This window comes from Mytilus edulis, chromosome 7 (assembly GCF_963676685.1).
Source record: "Mytilus edulis chromosome 7, xbMytEdul2.2, whole genome shotgun sequence".
Lineage (NCBI taxonomy): Eukaryota > Metazoa > Mollusca > Bivalvia > Mytilida > Mytilidae > Mytilus > Mytilus edulis.
Window position 1 is genome coordinate 82,207,230 of NC_092350.1, and position 21,926 is coordinate 82,229,155.

At 31.2% G+C, this 21,926-nt stretch overlaps 1 protein-coding gene across 1 annotated transcript in view; it reads left to right on the forward strand.

Annotated features, from left to right (window-relative positions):
* The first annotated feature begins 15,717 nt into the window (after positions 1 to 15,717).
* LOC139482399 (very low-density lipoprotein receptor-like) overlaps positions 15,718 to 21,926 on the forward strand; it is a 110,406-nt gene continuing 104,197 nt past the window's right edge. The window contains exon 1 of the mRNA XM_071266305.1: positions 15,718 to 15,904. Within this exon, the coding sequence (XP_071122406.1) occupies positions 15,844 to 15,904 (61 nt within the window). The 5' untranslated portion in view covers positions 15,718 to 15,843. The remainder of the gene's footprint in view (positions 15,905 to 21,926) is intronic.

Consider the following 21,926-nt stretch of genomic DNA (forward strand, 5'->3'; position numbering starts at 1 on the left):
ACTTTTGAAACTAGATTTGGTAATGTCACTAATAAGAATAGTTTGACACAAACGATATGTTAGTGTCACAACACGATAGCGACATGGTGTCCACAGTCTTAGACATGCACGATGATAAACGTGGTCTATTCTGTCATTTAAGGTGGTGGTTCGCTATTCAGTTTCAAATAAACAAGCTTTTCATAACACTAGAATATAATGATAGGTGATTATTAAGGTAACAGGTGCGTAAATGGCTTGTCCTGCGATTTTTAAAAGAAATTGCATGCACGTAGAACTTATTAAAAGATAATGAAAAATCGAAAAATTTAAATTGGTCACCGATCTAATTTCCGAGTTCCAGGCATTTGAAAATGGTAATGAAACAACATAAAGTACATAGACATAACGTCAAATTTGAACCAAAAATAAGAAATTTCAAGCTTTATTTATTCTACAGTTTAAACCAATCATACGATTTTTCTATAAAAATCAAATGTTTTTAAGGTATTATTTTCCTTTCTTTTGATATATAATTTTCATGGGGTTACCGAACTCCTCTTTCATATATCAGCCGTTGAAAGGGTGTTGCTGACGGGAAAAGAGACAAAAATCATGACGTCGCCGAAAGGATTACGCAACGTCAAGGCTATTTCAGCAGAATTGTAAAGACAACGACTGCCTCATTATAATTTGTTTGGTTATTCAAATGCGCTATAGAGTATATTATCCTTCCTGGAAAAGGATTGATTACCTATTATTGTTTTTTCAGTGATTATACGAGGTCCTACGTATTTATAACGTATTTCTGGAATGATTAAAAACACAACGTTTAAGGACATATGTTTATAAACTTATTGAACAGAAACGATAAAAGATATATCATTAAAATAGATTCTCCGAATGACGAGATACATTCATTGTTCACATATTCGACCACAATTTTGCTGCCTCACAATATCGGAGGCGAAATATACCCCACAACGGGAAATTGAAACTTATAAGCCGAAAACATACTGACAATGTCATGTGAAAAAAACGAAAAACGGCCAAAAGACAAACAAATTCATTGGCAAATAAATGGGGAATTGTGTTATGGGACACAAATGATGCGCCCGCTTGCATATGATGTTATAAAGTGATCTTACTAAAAAAACTTTAAAAGTGACGCCACCAAAATTTAAATTAGATCTGTGATTTGGTTTGGTAATCAGCATTGTGTATAAGTCTTCTAACATTTGTTTGAGGCAAACTAAAGTTAGAGAACGGAAACCAATTTTGGACGGTACGATAAACGGACAGACGGAAAAGTGTTAAAAGTAATGCCCCCTCCGCTACGGCGTGTGCATAAAAAAATCACAACATTTAGCTTTTAATCTTCCGATAGTTGCAGGAGGTCATGCATATAAAATACATAAATTTATGGTTCAATGACACGAAAACATAACATAAACATGAACACATACTTCGATCCAAATAATACTGGTCATTTGCAAACTTTAGTAGTGAGTTTAATATGACACGAAAGTTTGTTACATATTATACCGGTGCATATTATCCCTACTTTTTTTCTCCATCGTTGGTTGTGTTCCGTTATTATCGTACGGAGAGTCCATAGATGTGAATATCTAAAAACAAATGTATATAAATTCCAATTTATTTATCTTTTGCTTTTTTTTTGTTATTTGGCTTCGCCGCGGTTGACAATGTTTTCTCGGGATACCAATCTGCTCTATCCCCCACTCAGCTATGTGTTGTTATAAATTGTTCAACATAGACTTTGAACACACTTTATATGACGTTCAGATAAATGTATCCAGTCTAGATTTTGTTTGCTGTAATGGTCAAGCTAACAATATACTTAAATCGCCAGCAGCATTATGGACCTCGTTCGTATTCCTGTTCGGACTTTGCAAGTTTTGCGAAAATTGAGAAGAAATACGTAAAGCAAAGATAAAAACTTTAATTCTAAATTTTTATAGCAGCATTTGCACATGTATATAAACAGTATCAACTAAAATCGAAATAACTGTAATTCCGAAATTTTGTGCAATTAAAAATTAATTGATTGATGCAAGCAAAAATTTCTATATCTTCAGTATAATAAATATACTTTGCTAATTATTAATTTTTATTTTATTTTATTTTTGAAGTGGTGGTAAAGCCGTAAATTTCAATCAGCGGATCTATAGTTTTCCCTTGCCGCTTTTTCATGGTGGAAGCTTGTAATTCACAATGTTCCATTCAATTCAAATTGACCGAAAAGCAACTTGTATTCATTTCTTTTAAATTTTCGTTCATTTTGAAAGACAGTTTTACTTCGGAGTTCCCGTTTGTTCATGCGGAAGTAGGTCCTATCACCATTATAGTCATTACGATTCTCGTTCAAGTTTATTGTCTTGTTCTCTTGCTTACCCGTCTGAAGTAATTTCCGACATTATATTTTACAAATTTCATGTCACACAGAAAGCAATTAAACTCTTATGCAATATTTATTTTTACTAAATATAAATTATTTGTTTTTTAAAATAGCACTAGTACTTTCATTTTCAAATTCTATTTATAGACCATATCGCGGACGTGAAAGAAAGCACTATAAAGAAAGATTTATATGTTTATATTTATATGAGAAAATGGTTATATAACAGTTATAACAGGAATATCAAATTAAAAAATATTAGTATAAACCTCTTTTTTTTTGTATCGAGGATTGAATATGTCCTAGCCGTTTTCACTCACGTTGTTTTGGGAAAATTTATTTCTTTGAATGCAAAAGACTGAATGTATCCGTGACAAAGTTTGCTTTGGAATTTCAATAAATAAAATAACAATATATAGTGGGAGTTTACGTGTGTAATGCATGTACGTGTTTATGATATTCTTATCAATATACTACATTTCGTTTTTACGTCACATATCAACATTCCCGATTTTTTAAGTCTCTGATCTTTGCCGATTACCGGCGTATAGTAAGTTCATGTTTGGACAGTTACCCCAAGGCATAAACAAAATAGTTCCGAGACCCATTCTTTGTACTTCAAACAGTTTTGTAGAAACATAATTTATATGCAAGCTTTATTAATTTGGTCAGCTAGTATTAGTAAACCCAACTCAGTCGCTTTTCGGCAGTCACGACATGTCAAGTTTCTTTCATTTTCATGATAGGAAAGCACTGTTTAACTGTTACAAGATATTTCATTTTACATTCTTCAATTTTAGTTATATTTTTGATGAGATGCATTCAATACTCTTCCACCAAATTGACCATTATTCCGACGAGGCGGAATATATTCCGACATCTTGAAAATATTTTTTTATGGTGTACGGGAGATAACTCCCATAGTAACAAACGCCTATTTTCCCGTTTTCCGCTAGAGGCGTTCATTTACGTACCTCTCACCTTAAAGGAACCAAAAGAGCAAAAAAAAAAATATACAGGTCAATGTGCTTGTTTTCAAGATATTAGCCATTGAAATGTTGGCGTCAAAATGTTCTTTCTTGACTTTTCATAGCTTTATCATTGACAAGTGTAAGTGCACAAAAACGATCAAACAATAAGTTTTTTTATAAGACTTGCACAGATGGCTTATAATCATACAAGTTAAAGATTTATAAAAAGTAAAATGGGGGTCAATGGGCAAAAGTTTTTAAGGCATTCAAATAGAAAAAACCAGAAGATTCCGAAAATCTGTCAAAAATTCCAAAACATGACCAGCGAACATCCTTAACCGATAGTTCTTTACTCACAGTGGTACATTGTTACCTAAGCTTGGTTTACGGTTGATGCATGCATAGCATGATATACATTTTTGTCGATATTCGTAATACTCTATTTGAAGTTCATGTGATTTATTTCGTTAGTTCATTCATTAAGTTGACATTGTTATCAATTGGTTAGATTTGCAAATATGTATACTTCTGTCCCAAGTCAGGAGCCTCTGGCCTTTGTTAGTCTTGTATGATTTTAAATTTTAGTTTCTTGTGTATAATTCGGAGTTTAGTATGACGTCCATTATCACTGTACTATTATGCATATTTTAGGGGCCAGCTGAAGGACACCTACGGGTGCGGGAATTCTCGCTACATTGAAGACCCATTGGTTGCCTTCGGCTGTTGTTTGCTCTATGGTCGGGTGGTTGTCGCTTTGACATATTCACCATTTCCTTTCTCAATTTTATTCTGTTTTCTTAATTAAGAAAATCCTCGTTCATATGAAACATTCTTTTCTTGTTCTTTATATACTGTATTTTTGTGTTTATTTAATGTCATTTCAAAGACAATTAATAAGAAATAAGACATGTTTTGTTTTTCACTATGTGTATCAGTTGTTTTCATGGAATATAGGAATCAATTCATTAACCTTGTTAAATGAACCACACAACTTTAAATTAGGCACGAAAACAGCAACATAAATGAGAAAAGAAAATTATTATTACCCAATCTTATATCATACATATGTTTAAATCTATATAATTCTTCACATTTTGCTTCTTCTCTACTCGTATTCAAATTCTCAAAATTCCTTGTGATTTGTAATCATTCACTGACATGATCGTTACATTTTAGTAATAGTTCTTTGAATTATAAAAAAAAGGAAGGTAAAAAAACGTTGAATATTGGATCGTTATTGTGATCATCAAGATAGTGAACTCCTAATCGTATATGGATATCTGATTGAACAGTTTGAAAGCATTGCAAATTCTACCTATTTACCCGTGATTATAATCAGATTATAACATGGTGTTTCTCATGTCAGATGTATTATTATATTTGATATAAGTCAAAGAACGAGACTCGTAGGGCTGAAATTGACCACAGGGCTGATACTCCTAGGTCAGCCTGATATATTGAATATTTTAGCGGTTTGCAAGTTCAAAATGTGAAAAGTTTACAGACGGAAGACATCAAATGTAATACATTCGATATGAAATATCAGTTGCCTCGACAGAGGAGAAAAACAACAATAAACATTATTTTGAAAATTGACGATTAAAAATTTTAACAAAACAATAAAACATAATGGATGATAGAATAACATTTTTATATTTACTGTAACATTTTACCTATTGTGTCTTTTAGAATTGTTCACACATCGTTGTCAATTTAATGAAACTTGATGCGACTGTCATACAAGTGAAAGGTTTAGTAAGCATTCAAAAATAAAATCACAAAAAACGGAACTCCGAGGAAATATCAAAATGGAAAGTCCTTAATCAAGTGGCATAATCATATGATAAAATACATCAAATGCATGGACAACAACTGTCATATTTCTGACTTGCTACAGGCATTTTCGAATGTAGAAAATATGGATTGAACCTGGTTTGATAGCAATCCTCTATAATGTACACAATAATCGTCCCATGTTATTCATAAATGTACTGCAACATTTATCAAAGATATTGTCAATTCGAATGTTTTGACTGTCATACAGATTTTATTTAAAATAAATATATTGTTGTATTTATGTTCCGGACCAAATGTGTATTTGGACCATACGCGTACAATCATGACCATATGGGTATATACTCATATGGTCCGACCGTACGCATATGGTCGGGATAATTAACAAGTTTACAGGGTTGCGTTCAATATCGTAGAGGCTACGTAGTGCTACGTAGATTTTGACTATAGAACGTGTAGCTATATACTATGCATAGATATTGATAGCAGCTGCGTAGCCGCTACGTAGCTGCTACAATATTGAACTCAACCCTGGTAACACCTAACTTTTCATAAGGTATAACCCTTGTAGTTGTCACGTCAATTAACAAGACGATATCAAAGGCAATTTCATTATATTATATTAAAAAAAGCGGTTTCGTGCATTTAATTTTACTCACTAATCACTAAAGTAAACACATTTTATACATATAGTCATTACTGACTTGTTGTTACGAGTGCATGGCAATATGTCGACTTAGGTAGATATTTCCATAATTTCTTAATGCTGTAATGGAATTTCCCGGTACATCGGTATCACTGCACGCAGCTGATAAGAATGCTAGCTTTTTGCTCGAATGCAAATTGTGTAATTGCAAAGGATCATGCACAATCAAGCCGTGCAAATGCAGTAAAAGTTATGTTACCATGTGGAAGTAAATGCCATCCTAAGCGTAAATTTAAGAATACAATTCGCGATGAAAACTAACTGTGTCAACTTTATTTGATTTTTATATAGCCTTTGAATTATAAAATTAATACATTTGCATGTCAACATCATTGTTGGTTTTTTTTTAGATAAAGTTTATTAATATTTGGAAAAATACTTATATGGTCCAAATACTCATATGGTCCGGCCTGTTAATAACCAATCCAGTATATATACTCATATGGTCCGACCATATGAGTATACGCATAAGGTCATGACCATACGCGTATGGTCCAAATACTCATATGGTCCGGAACATTTTTATGTGCTTTGTCCACGTCTCATTTTTGAAACGGGATAATAGAAAAACAAAATGAGATTTGCACTAAACGAACCTTAGCTGTTGGTTGACCGTTATGGAATAACCGTTTCACAAATGATATCGGATATGTTCCTTACGTCGTAACTACTATCCCCTTCCCTTTCATGAATATGACCTACCGAATTAAGACTATCTACCGGATTTGTAATCACATAAGCAACACGACGGGTGCCACATGTTGAGCAGGATCTGCTTACCCTTCCGGAGCACCTGAGATCACCCCTAGTTTTTGGTGGGGTTCGTGTTGTTATTCTTTAGTTTTCTATGTTGTGTCGTGTGTACTATTCTTTTTCTGTTTGTCTTTTTCATTTTTAGCCATGACGTTGTCAGTTTGTTTTAGATTTATGAGTTTGACTGTCCCTTTGGTATCTTTCGTCCCTCTTTTAGCAAGGCGAAAGCTTTTATTTCAAATAAATTTAATAATTCAGGGAAGTTATTAGACCAAACATCTGTATTTTTTCAAGTACAATCATAAGTTGACATCAATGTCAATTTTCAGACCACGCATTTCTATATTAAACTTTATATTCAAGTGTTCTTTTGGGAAGTAATTTTACAATCAAATGATTCATGCATTGAACATTGTTTATATAAGAGATCATTTTTTCTTTATAAGCTATAAAAATACAATTCAGCTAATTCACAAACGTCAATTGATGTCATGACAAACGCATACCATAATATTTACAAGAAATCGATTTGTATTCATGTTTTTTTTTTTTATCACAAAACATATTGCTCTTATAACATTTTGTATAAAAGTATATACTTTGGTAGGATTTGATGAATATAATGAAATTAGGAAGTCGCTAGGCTGTTTTGCTTTCTTCGTAGTTGTTATTTCGGATACATAATTTACTACTAGTATGTATCCTACCTTATATGTTATAAATAAGACATTACAAAATAGTATATACCGTGGGAATAAAAAATAACCGGACACCTCTCCCATCTTGTAGTTCGTCGCCTCTTACATTTTACATGCGCAACATTTCTTTGGTTGCACATTTTAAAATATCCAGGTTAAAGCTGATAGCTGGATAATAGATCAATACAAAAAAAACAAAAAAAAACATAAAGATTATTATGCAAATGTTGACACAACTTATAAATGACTCAATGATCTAAAGCACAACAAGGATATTATAGCAAAATGTATATTTACAATGATCTTGTTGATTGCACGTTGTAAATGTCACTAATTACAAATGCATACATAAGTTTTATATGCCAATTAGAGATCAACGTTAAGATTGCTCTAGTGCAGGGAATCTGAATATTTCAGTAACTGGCACTTTTATTGCCTACAAATTTATTAAATTTCAAGTTTGTAATGACATTATTTATTTATATAAAAGCCGAAATAGTTACGTTCCCATCAATTGATAAACTTAAAACTCGGTTCTTGCATTGAAGAACATGGCAGTCAAAATGTTGTTCATTCTAAGTGTGTTACTTCACTGCATACTACTGACATTATGTAAGTTTTGTTATTTACTGTACTGTATTGGCAATTTCATTGAAATTGAGCTATTATTCAGCTGATCTTAATCTCATTATATTACCGTGATTACATGTATTTAAAGTACGTCCTTTTGTAAGCTGATATTGGCGAACGAGTAGTGTATGTATTTGAGGGCGGTATTTAAATCAATATACTTAATTATTTCAATATTTTTCTCAATACGACGAAGATGATACGGATGAGCTGATGTTAGTTAGTGTTGCTGATTTTTTCGACAGGTATTTTTGCACCTGGGTATTTATCTACGGGTATTGTTGCATCCTTGGTATTTATTAACGCTTAGAAATAAATCTAGCCTATATCAATTTGGTAAGCTTTGTAAAGTAGCAATACATTTGAAACGAATATATAAAATGTTTCATAAAAGTTTGGAGTGAGTATTACGAATGTAAATTCTATCATACTAGATGTATATTTCATTTAAAAAAAATACCAGTTAATTGCTACTTATTCTAAAATATCATGTAAAGTTTGCCATTGCTGGTGGTAAATAGTGCCATTAGTATAAAAAATCATATTTTTACATACTATATATTTTAAATTCAAATAATGCAAGTAACTATGAGAAAGCCACCGTCCTCTGATCAAGTTGTTTTTCATCCTAAACAAAGGAAGTTTGTACATGCAAAAACATATCTGACACAATATCTGAAAAAGTCTAATTACCATGTTCCATCTTTTATCAGCAATTATTTTTCTATTCAACCATCTTTTTTGGAAAATTCAAAATTTCAGTACTAACTAGAGTATATAATGAACAAACTATTGCTATTTACACACTTTTTCTTATACTTCTTCCAATAAAATATTATAATTTTAATGTTCAGCACCTATAGGAAATGCTTTTATTTTTCCTAAGGTTTTTTTTTAATCCTAAGGGAGAAAATCTATCATATACCTGAGAAGTTCAAATTAATCCAAGAACATGTTTATAGAATATTTTGTAATCTAGAGGTTACATGGTGACTAAACCTTGTACACAGATAAAATAATGGAAGACATTTGATTGGTTAACTTCCAGTGATGGCTATTTTCTTATATGCAATGAAATGTTATGTAAATTTTTTTCTATAGTACTGGACAGGATAAAACTTTACTCATGCGAAGTATTTCTTTATTTGAAACAAATATAAATTCTGTAAATGTTATTGAAAAGTGAAAAATTAACAAAGACTAATAGGGGACAATCATTGGTGGTATTACACCTAATAAGGGTCTCTAAAATTGTTTCCCAAGGGGGCATCCCCCAACCTGTTACCACTGGAAATGTTTAAAAGACCAATATTTAATTCCTTGTGTTGCAATGAGAAGAGCAACATTTGCTAAATGCATGACTACATATGTATAGGCGATTGGCAGCCAGTTTGAAAAATCAGATTTTCCAAAAGATCAGAATTAAGAGAAGAATAGATTTGTTGTTCTTTCTTGTTACAGCCTTTTTGAGCACTTTCTGGAAATATTTCGTTGTCAGCACCATACCAGTATATGTGTTTTTGTAGTTTTTTATTAAATTGATATGAAGATGGAGGTAAACTTCCACATAATTTGGACAATGGCACTGTGTAATTCTTTTCTGTTACGTTCTGTCATGTAACTTGATTAAAAGTAACAGTATAGCCGTAATAAGTAACAGCAAGGCTGTTACAGACAATTTCACTGATGAATCACAAAGTTAATCTACTAAATGCCAACAATATAAGTTATTAACATCATATTGAATAAATATCAATATAATATATAGTATAATGAATGAACACAGTATATGTCATAACCTTTTGTATTGAAAATGCTAAATAAATAATTGGCATTTTAGAAACTATTGTAGTATATACTAATTAATCAGAAATCGTATATTTACCTTATTCCTAATTCCCATTAGAAACTTTTTAAAATTGATAACTAATTAAAGGAACTGCAGATTGGTCAAAGTAGTATTTTTTATGAAGTAATCATGAAGGGACACTTAATTTAGAACTTACAGAGATTTATTTTTTAAAGTACGTCCACTTCTCAATATGAAATTAATAACGTATCTTTTGAAAGAAGATATTTCCCCTGTTCCGATAAATCACGAACGCATATAACATTTGTAAATATATAAACGTAATATATGTCTATTATTTAACACTTCCTTATTTCATCTTTGTAATACTTCACAATATATTAGATCCTATGCAGATGACGTGGCACTGGTCTTCGTGTAATAGCAGGGATAATTATTCAGTTAGAGGATAATATTTCTGAATGCAAAAATAACTATTATTTATTAGTCTTCTTTATATATAAAAGCACGTTTTAAGCGACTGCTGTACGATCAAAATACATATCATATATTTTTTAAAGGATCACTTAAATTTATGAGTCATTTAATCTCATATATGTCATACCCAGTCATTTTTCTTTGTTGACTACTTTTGAGAAGAGTGAGACTTTAAATATTTGTCTCAAACATACTAATTTGATCTGCAAACTTAATTAACTTTGAGGTAAACGTGATATGATCATGGATACATGTTATATTCATTACATGACAAACATGTATTAATAAATATATAATACCTTTATATATAAATTATTCTGTGAACTTATTATCGAAACTTGATCTTAAGATGTCAAAAGGCTTGAATATGACACTGTATAATTTAAATAAATCAAATTTGAGTTTAGAATCAATGAAATATTATCGCTTGAGAAGCCGAAGTGAAAAAATAGCTTTGTCATTAAATGTGAAGGTGTTGTTACAATATTATGACCATTGAAACTGTAATTCATGTTAAACAAGCATAATCTATTTCTATATACGGATGATTTTAACTAAGAAGACAATGTTCATGTCCCATTCTTCTCGTAAAAGTAAAACAAATTGCGAATTGAACTAAAGTCTGTTCATCGTATTTCATTGTGAAATCCATGATACATCAACACAAACATGTTTGCTGCAACTATTTTCGATTTTCAATAAGGATTTTCCGCAAAAGAAGAAAATACAAATAACAAAGATGTTGTTGTGTTGACAATTGTGTCACTTTTCATGTTAATGCTTATTTTTAAAAGTGACATTTCTTGGATTTTTTTTTATGTCAGAACATGAACTGTATGACAATTTTCAATTTGTGTTAATATACATATCATTTAGCCGCATGATCAGCATATATTTTGTAAGTTTGTTTAGGTTTGACATTGAAATGTCCAGAACATTTCTCCAAAAAAGAATACTTGTACAGTCGTTTTTGGAGATCTACTTAGTTGTCTCTTGTAGCAATCGTGGAAAGTAGAAACAATGCCAAATTAAGTAAAGTATACGTTTTCTAGCATGCAACTTCGAAATAATATCATTATACAGATGAGAAGATTTTTACTAAAAGAACGACGGCAGCAACGATAGATGACGGAAGGCGAGTTATTCTGTATACTTATATGCGTTGTAATTAGATCAGGCCGTTTAAATAGGCGCATGTTTGTTTGTCACTGTACTTCCGTCGATCTTTTGTAATTATCTGCTTATATTTACAGAGACTCAGAATGTTCATAAAAAGTAAAATAGCTAGTAGAAAAATCTTGGTAAAGCATTATCACATAATCATTGCAAACATATTAAACAAAAAATTAATTTAATCTGCTGTCCGTATCAATTGTACAATTGTACGATAATACATTATATTAGAAATATGTATATTATGTGGTCAATCTGTTTATATTGTTTGTACTTTATCGTTATTGATATTTGTCAGAATATGTTATCACGAAACTTTATCGTTAGAAAATGACTCTTCTATTAGGGACTTTACTTTTGATTTTTCTTCGGAGTTCAGTTTTCTGGTAATTTTATTGCTTTTCCAAGTATAATTATTTGCACAGGACGTAATTCATATAGCTGTTTGCTACTGTATTCTTCACCGGCTGCTATATTTACCACTGAGCATTAACAGGGATTACGGTGTTTATAAATCCAAACTAGTTCGTTATGCCTGTGTCCGTAGTAAGTTTTGGATTACAACGAGCGTAATCTATGATTGACTGGTAAATTGTAAGTCAGGGATTTCATTTTGACACATTACTCAAAACATTTATCGAAATCATTTTTATATACAAAGATTTTATTTTTTTAATATGATGGTACGGTACCTGCAAATAACATATTTCAGACTAATTAGCACGTTCTGACCATTTACAGTTATTTTGTTAAACGACCCCGGAAATTTTTGTACGATCTAGGTAAACTTATCAATTGATCAAATACACTCATTTTAAATGTTACCAATTCAACACTGTTACTTGATCTTTGAATATTGTTTTTTTGTTTGTATGTAAATATTAATCATGTTATCAGTAAATTAGATTCTAGAAAAAAGTACTGTTTCATATACGTTGCCTTTACTGGTACCACTGTAGATATCCGTATTTGTACATGGTTAGGTTTTTCCCAGCCTGTTAATGAAGTTTTTACACTGATTCCCTTGGATTTGGGATGATAATTTAGTCTCCATATATATGATTTGTTTACTAGTTTTTATTTGCTTTCAACTGCGGGTACTCTTAGATCTATGCTAAGCGTATTTTTTGTTGTAAGGGAAGAGGAATGAACAACTATACTGCTATTTTTAGCATGTGTTTATGTTTGATGTTTTTTTCTGCTTTGAATAGATCTGATCTGTTGAGTTACGCCTTTTGTAACTGACATTGATAATTCGTTTTTATATTGTGATGTTACGTTATTGTGCCGGATTCATCGGAGGGTTGAGCACTCACAAACATGCTGAACTCCGCCACATTGGTTACAATGGGTTATGCAACTGTCCATGATCAGTAGTTGTTTTGGGTTTATCTGTTATATTTATTTTTCGTAAACAGATTTGATTATGAATAAGGCCGTTTCTTTCAATTGAGCTGTTTTCATATTTTTCATGACCGGCCCTTTGTTTTAAATTCGATAACAAGGTATGCGTTTTCTAATTGTTAAAGGCCATACGTTTGCCTATGAATTAAAACATTCACCTTATGTAAACTTAAAGTTATATCAGTTTTATATAGTGTTTAATGTCATGTAAAACTGAGATAGAGCATACACTCATAGAAAAGCTTTTTATCAGAATGACCTATAAGTCGGCAAGTTGGACAAATTTCTACTGCCTTAAATTAATAAATGCTATGTTTAGCTTAACCAAGTAATAAAAACTAAGTAAATGTAAAGAGAGCCTAAAAATACCAAAAAGAATGTAAACTCATAATTCAAAAATAAACTTGCAACATCATGGGTGAAAAAGAAAAGAACCAAACAGCCAAACAGCAATTTCAAAACACAACATAAAAAACTTAAAGTTGAGCAACATGTAGTCCACAAGTAATTGGAGGCGATCGCAGGTGTTCTAGGTGGGTTTAAACAGATCCTGCTCCAAATACGGCAGATATTTCTTTCCAATTTTGCATTATGTTTGTCTTCGTACATTCTGTTAGTAAATCATAAATAAATACTGACGTATTAGAACAAAAACAAACTTGTCAAATTAAGAATAATGCGTACATGTTGTAATGTATGACGATAAAAAAAATCCTCCCACGCATTGTAGGAATTTTATAACACAGGAAATATACAATACATATATATTAAACTTGCAAGTACTTAAATATATGAAATTTTAATGGAGTTTAGCGGTACTACTATACTTTGCTCACAAAGTCTTTCAAAAATAATGTTTATTGATAAGTTTCATACATATTTGATCAATGTTCACAAAGTATTCAAATTTTCAAGTACTTCAAAGAAGTCTAACTTTTATGTTTGAATTGGAAGCAACTCTTAATTGACTTTGAAACGCCTAATTAAAACTAGTTTAGTTTAAACTGTTGAACATCCAGAATAAGAACTGACGTAGTGCATGTAGTGCTTTTTGACAAAAAGGAAGGTAAAACAGCTTAATGGAATGAATTTATAAAACAACATGTGAAGTATACACAATTCAGAAAGTTATTACATGCAATCAATAGACAAAGTAACAGGATATCAAAAAATTGAACGAAATTCAGGTTCTTTCCTCAACTCAAATGATGCAGTTTTCTGTACGCAAATTCTATCGAATGGTAGGCAATTTTAAATAAAAAAACTCATCTTCAATACCAATCTAATTAAAAACCGATCTCTCATCGCTCCTGTTTCTGATATGTCGCGTGGGAGATCTAACGAAACCGGCTTTGAGGTCACATGTGAGTGACCTCGTAGGTGTGTCTTTTTCGACCAATGAAATTGAGTCTTCCACGATCTTGGAAGTTTAACGTAAGGCAAAGGGATGTAACTCATTTTATTTACGACGAAATCGTCAGTCAAAATAATTCATAAACTTTTTTGATTGGCTTATTAATAGGTCGTCAACTCATTTGCATATCTTTATAAATTCATAACTTTTAGTTCACTCACATGTGACCTCAAAGCCGGTTTCGTTAGATCTCCCACGCGACATATCAGAAACAGGAGCGATGAGAGATCGGTTTTTAATTAGATTGCTTCAATACTGAACTATAAATACATATAAATAAGCATACTGTGGAACTAAATTGTAACCATATCACATAAGGAACGAAACGGTAAACAATTTCATCCACCATATGGTACGAACTGGTCATGGTATGGAATGTTTATGGTACGCAATGGTTTTTGTGATGGTATAAAATGGGTAGTCGGAATTTATTTTGGTATGAAATGCCTATTATTTGTAACAATTCATCAGCAGTGGTATCGATCCATTTGTATTCAATGAAAATAACACTAGTATGTTTTAGCCCGGAAGCTTTTAGTAATCTACTTCGATCAATAATAAAGATGAGGAGTAGATTTACGAGATTCAATTTCAAACAGTGACCCCTAACGGATCATCGAAGGTCTACTTTGCCTGAATTGGAAACTTATCGATTTTAATTATTACATAAGTTATATGTGTATCAGCCGAACAATAAGATAAAGGAAAAGCTGTTATAGATACGGACGCGCCTTCCTTTTTATTCAAAATGTATGCATGTCTATTCCTGTCCTTACCATTATAAACGTACATAAATGTGTGCCAATCTTAAAAAGCCAATTATCATCGAAAGGGTTCCGAATCTAGGGGATCTATAATTAAATGAGAAAAGTATTGTTTTTGATGAGTAATGAAAGTAAAAAGATAATGTACATCATTGACATTGTAGATACAAATGTCAGGCTACTGTTTTCAATACAAATACACACACTACTGTTTTTTTTAATATCGACAATTCATCGACGGATAATTTAACGAGATAGTTATTATAAATCATTTCAGTACAGAGGCACGGATTTCTTATTTGATGATATCCTGAGTCGACTAACAGTGCCTCCAGCAATGACTTCAAAAAATATGTTATAAAGGAAACTAACACTGTTACTTCAAATGTCAGATGAATAATTTGCTCAAGAGTTTCTCAAAATATCCAAGTTCCCCAAAACGGTAGCAGTAAAAAAAAACAAGTTTCCAAAAACGGTAGCAGTTCTTTGCCTACAACAATGGTGTGTGTCGCTAAAAAAGGAGAATACAATAATACAGTCACTATGTATATTTGTATTTATATTTTGGTATTACAGATATTGGAAATTAAATCATGAAGAAATTAATTGACATGTTCTCTTCCCCAATACTTGTTTAATCTTTTTTTGCAGGATTGCGTACGTGTCAATAAGGTCCTTAATACGCTATTTGTACATATAATATCCCAGTGATATGTAATATGCCGGTAAACATACACCCATGATAAAGATTCGCTTAACTAAACACATTGTTTCGTTTATATTAATACCTGAAGATTTCAGTTTACATATTCAATCAAATTAAGGATGATACAAGCCTAGCTCTGACTTAAATGGAAGTACAAATTTTGTTGTGTTTGTGTGTTTTACTGCATTGCCAAAAATTGACATCGTGTAAGTATTCTTGTGTACTGTATTATTGTCGCAAAAAAATATTCAAATTTTCAAAAAAAACGTCATTGTGAGATCCATCATGTTGACTCTAGTTGATAGTCTCATTATCAATCATACAGCCTGTTTTTATTTTATATAAAGGAATCTTGAATGTAAATATCAAATGGATAAAATTACATGAAATATTAAATGGATGTAATATGTAATTAAATGTACTTGTTTTAATAGGTGCTTATAAAGGTACGACTTTACAAAATGGAACTTCCAGTGAAGTCTTACAATGTTTTGTATAAGTCCTTTAGATGTTTATATCTTTTTTGGGAGGACATCATTAATAACAAATAAATAACGCAAACATGTATAGGTAACGAGAATGAAGAGTGTTGTAACTAGAGATAATATTTTGAATGTTTACAAAAAATGATGGAATTTAAAAAAAGTCAAAATATATATTTTAAGTTCACGACGATGATAATGACATTAGATACTGAATCAGTGTGCGGGCACACAATCAGACATTTATAGTTTTAAACATTAACCAAAAGGGCTTGACATTTGAAATCAAGATATAACATTGCGTGATAAGTTTGGATCGGTTTGTTTTGATCTGATTTGTTAGGCGTTATTTTTGTTTTATTTATTAGGACTTTCCACTTTTCTGTGGAAAGACCTATTTTATTTGTTCTGATTATTATTAAATTTTTTTCCGCCACATCTCGAAATTTTTGTTTCGCATATGTCGCTTAGATATTTCTGATAAAGTGTCGCACAATTTATACCCTTTTAAATTTCACCCTGCTAAGCTGAACACTTTTCTTTGTAAGAGTTATCTCCCTATTCACTGTTTATCAAGTGAGTGCATCTCCTTCGTAACAAACCGGAAGTGACCTTAAAAACCGGAAGTAGCCTTTTTTGCAATTTTTTCATGTTAAAGAACTCAGAATCAATATATTTTGTCATATAGATACATAAACTTACCACACAAGACTAGAAATGACTTCCGTCAAACCGGAAGTGGCCAATTATGACCCGTTCTACATACACAAGTGTATAGAAACCATATATTTTTGAAAACAGTGTGATTTATCGCATCAGTAGGGAGAAACTATCTTCTTCTCAAAATTTCTGTTGTGTGGAAAGACCTTCAATTGTTCTCTGAACAATTGGTTTTTAATTTGTCTTTGAATTTTGAACAAGAATACATCTACTGAACTACCCAACACTCCCCTTTTTCGTTTTCGTTACTTGTCTTATTCATTCCATTTGCTTGTTTCATTCAATCCAAATTTCGTTTAGAAATGAAAAAAAATGCTACAGTACTCGTATTTTTTCAACATCTTAATACTGATGACCCTCACACCGATCATACTGACTTATCATAGTACATGCATTTAGATATAATAACACAATAGTGAACCGTTGATTTATGTACAAAAAAGTTGTCTCGGGCCTATTACATTGTCTTGTTTACCAACATTATACGAGACTGTTTTATTATAAAGATAAATACATAGTTAACCGGTGTAGTATGTGAGAAGGTTATCTAAATACACATACAGTTAAATTTGCGAAATCCAATCCTAGACTTAACCGAATTTCTTTTAAATGTCGTAAAATATTTCATTATCAAGATGAATACATAGTTAACCAGTATAGTAGGTGAGAAGGTTATCTAAATACACATACAGTGATATTTGCGAAATCCGATCCTTGATTTAACCGAGTTTCTTTTAAATGTAGTAAAAAATAGCACTTAGTTGTTCAATGTTAATAAAGAGAAGACATACCATGCAGTGTAGGAAACGATGTATAACATTATTTAAAGGTGATCATAAATAATCAAAACACAGACATGCATTGTGTTTATTTATACGCAAGTAGTGGTGTCAAATGTGTGTGTAAAAATATATTTACTTCTACAATTTCAAATGGTTATTATAATTATGAGTTAATTGTGTTGACATATACTTGAACATAAAAAAGGTTTATCACAAATTTCTTAAAAATATTGAATTGAATAAACAATGAATAATTCGGGAAGGTTTCTATATACAATTGTTGCTACATACATCAACAATAGTTTTTCCACTGTGGGGCTTTATATCAACTTGAAAGAAATGTGTATACAAATTAACAACTTAAATCACTCTAAACAAATATTTTTTTTATCTGCGCTTGGCTTAGATACATTTTCATTTTATAGTATAGCTCAAATTTTAGGCACCATAATTGGGTAATTTAATATCTTATTATTATAATGTGTCGTGTATGCTGTACTTATCTGTATGATTATAAAACGTATCATAACTGCATTCCTGTCATCAAGTTGTATTTCTCATTGGTTATCTTCAACGGTAGAAATTTCAAAATAGTTTAGGGACATGTTAGCATATGTCGATTCTAGAAAACAAATATCGTCAAAGATTTTTTTTAGAGAATACAAGGAATGAAACATAAGTAAATTATAATAACATACAATTTTCACAGTCAATTTAACTTCCTGTGAAACAAATCTTAATTGTTTTATTGAGTCACAAATATCGAAGAGATTATGGGTTTATGGTGTCTAAAATATTCGTTTTTCTCTGGCAGACTCATTTTTTTTTATATTTGGCACTTTTATAGTAAAATATGCATATTTTCAAGTATGATGAAAGATTAGACATGTTAAAAGTTGCAATTTCCCGTTGTTTTCCTTACAGTGTTTGCAGTGAAGGCATAGAACCACTAGTTCCGGCCTGTCATAACGAAAATACAAGAAAGCAGTACATATTTTAAACTTTATATTTCCTACTCATAACTCCATCTTTTTCCATAGGTGAAAAACATACACCTACCTCAAAACTGCATTTAAAAGCAATATTATCCGAATTTTGAGTGTTCAAGTTACAATAAAAACATTCAGCCGTAACGTATAAATTTGTTTGTCGTTACGTTTTAAATTGATCTCAATGCGTCAAGAGCAATTATAAAAAATTGCAGAATTGGATTTCAAAATGAATTTGTACATTTTGTCGAGCTATAATGCATAAACTTTTTTTTGTTTTGCATCACATCTATAGGTATACAAGATTTGGCTTAAAAAACCTGCGAACACGGCATATGATATGCAAGTAGGGTGCAATACATGTGGATTTACCTTAGGTATAGTTTGTTCATCCATAAGTCTGCCCTAAGTATAGATAAATTTAAAAGATTTCAATATTAGCACAGTGTTGTTTAAAAGAGAAATAAGCATGCCCGTTCATAATTCACATGAACTGTGGGTTTTTTTCGACACTCAAAATGTTCTTATTACGAACTTGAGAAATTAGTGAGGCCGTTTTGCTACGTTTCTGTAGGGTTTTCAGTCAAACGATGATTTCTTGATACGAATGTTGTATCAAATAACGTTTCTGTTAACCATTCTAGATGATGTGCTGATATGCCTATCGAAGAAATTAGTAAATGATATTTACTATGTTAAATCAAAGAGTTGGATCTTCTGAAACATCGCGAAAATCTGATGTATGGGCGCTTGTCTAGCTTACGATTTTCTTTATTGTCCATATTGCCATGTCGAAATATACTTTTCCAGTTTAAAATGAAAAGTCTCCATGGTTTTTTTTTTAAGAACACAAGTTGAAGCGAACAAAAACATCAACATACACAAATACGTATTGCAGTGAAACATATTTTTTTGTTTAAAACTATAACTAATTTAAAACGGAAATAAAACGTCGATTTGAAAAGAGGTTTTTTGGTGTTGTTTGTAATATACAATAACCTTGAACATGTTGAAGACCTTTTGAAAATATATAAACCCGATTCCAAAAAGCATACCTCAATGTCCAACACATGCATGTATAATGAACACCTGACCGATTTTATTAAATAAAAGATTCATACTAATTTTTACATTCAAAATCAGAGGGCCAACATATGACATTCTCCATTTTTCGTTTTATAGACAAGTGTTACCCTATACGTAGGCACATTTTAAAGAATTGCTATGTTTTGTAAGTATATTAATTGTAACTACTGATAAATGGGAAGTTAACAATTGGAGCAGAAACCGTACTCAACTTCTTTCATTTGTTCGTAGAAAACTTTTAATTCAAATGTATGAAATGCAATGAAATAGTAATGATTGACGAGAATATCAGTATGGAAAAGATAGAATTATGTAGACGAAACATATAACAGATGTTATGTATAATTACATTTAGAACTTTTCTTTAAACATTGTTAAACGTGAAAAAAGAAACACAAATGCAAACAAAGTAAATGATTGAAATATGGGACAAATTATGACAGATATTTCTTCTTAAGTAACATCATAACATGTTTATTTCTACGAATTGTAAAGTACCGACCATGTCACACTCCCAATCGCTACATTTTGACTGCGTAAGAGTTTGATGACAGGATGAACCATACATTTTAAGACACACCTACATTTTGTACCTTGTCGATTCACTTGGAATATTCCCTTAGTGAGTTCAAGAATATTTTATTGAGAATTTTCAATTATTTTTGTGTAAACAGGTCAATTTAGATAATTCGAAAATCAATAAACTAATGTATCATCTTTGTACAGATATTTAAAAGTTTCAAATATCTGAAATTAATGAATGAGAGTCCTGAAGTTCATGAGCTTCAGTTGTTCAAGGAAATTTTACTATGCAAAATGCAGTTTTACTAGTGACGTAGACCCAATCAAATCCATAATGTACGGAAGCTACATAACAGCTATATTATAATAATTCCTTATTAAATAAATAACACTATGAACTTCTGCGTTGTTACATTGCATGGACATTTTTGTATTTGTCAATACAAAATTGAATACCAGCAAGCAAATTTAGCGGCCTAATCATTTATTCCGACAGTCAATTTTATGATAGTTCGTTCTTATGTTGTACTGTTACACCACTGTCCCAGGTAAGGGGAGGGTTGAGATCCCGCTAACATGTTTAACCCTGCCGCATTATTTATGTATGTGCCTGTCCCAAGTCAGGAGCCTGTAATTCAGTGGTTGTCGTTTTTTTATGTGTTACATATTTGGTTTTCGTTCATTTTTTTGTAATTTAAATAAGGCCGTTAGTTTTGTCGTTTGAATTGTTTTACATTGTCATACCGGGGCTTTTATAGCTGACTATGCGGTACGGGTTTATCTCGTTGTTGAAGGCCGTACGGTAACCTATAGTTGTTAATGTCTGTGTCATTTTGGTCTCTTGTGGACAGTTGTTTCATTGGCAATCATACCACATCTTCTTTTTTATAATCATAAATGTAATAGTAAAGCAGAGCTTATAAACAAAATGTATTTGAAGGTATCGTTTGTCATGGCTACGAGGGATAATTCAAATTGAAATATGACATAAAATGTTCAGTCCATTTCAAATTAAGGATATGTCCGAAACTTACTGTTAGTTTAAGTGATGTCGTATTCCTGAACGTATCAATTTTTTTTTATATTAAGTCATAGGACTTTGAAAAATCATTATCAATCAAAGATGTATTTTCTCAAGACGTTAGCAGTTAATGTTATAAAATTACCTTTATGTGTGGACAATTACTGTTTTCTTGTTTTCATATCAATATAAGGGATATGTATACTATATGGTATAATCGTAATTGAACGTAAGTGAATTACTAATTCCCTTTCATTCATGAGATTATTATATTTTTCTGTATTGCACGCATACAGTTACCTCATTATCAAATAAAACCCTTATCAAAATGAGTATGCGCATTGATACAGTGACAACTACTAATTTATTTGACAACCATATAGTTATGCTTGAATACTTGAGAAACTATATGACAAAGTTTGAAATACGACAGTTAATTTCCATTCGTTTGATGTGTTTGATGTGTTTGAGCTTTTTATTTTGCCATTTGCTAAAGGACTTTTCTTTTGGAATTTTGCTGGGAGTTTTGTATTTTTGTTGTTGTACTATTTTATTAAAAAACAAAAACATGTCAATACTTCAACACATAAAAAAGATGTATAACGAACTGATAATTAAAGTAATAA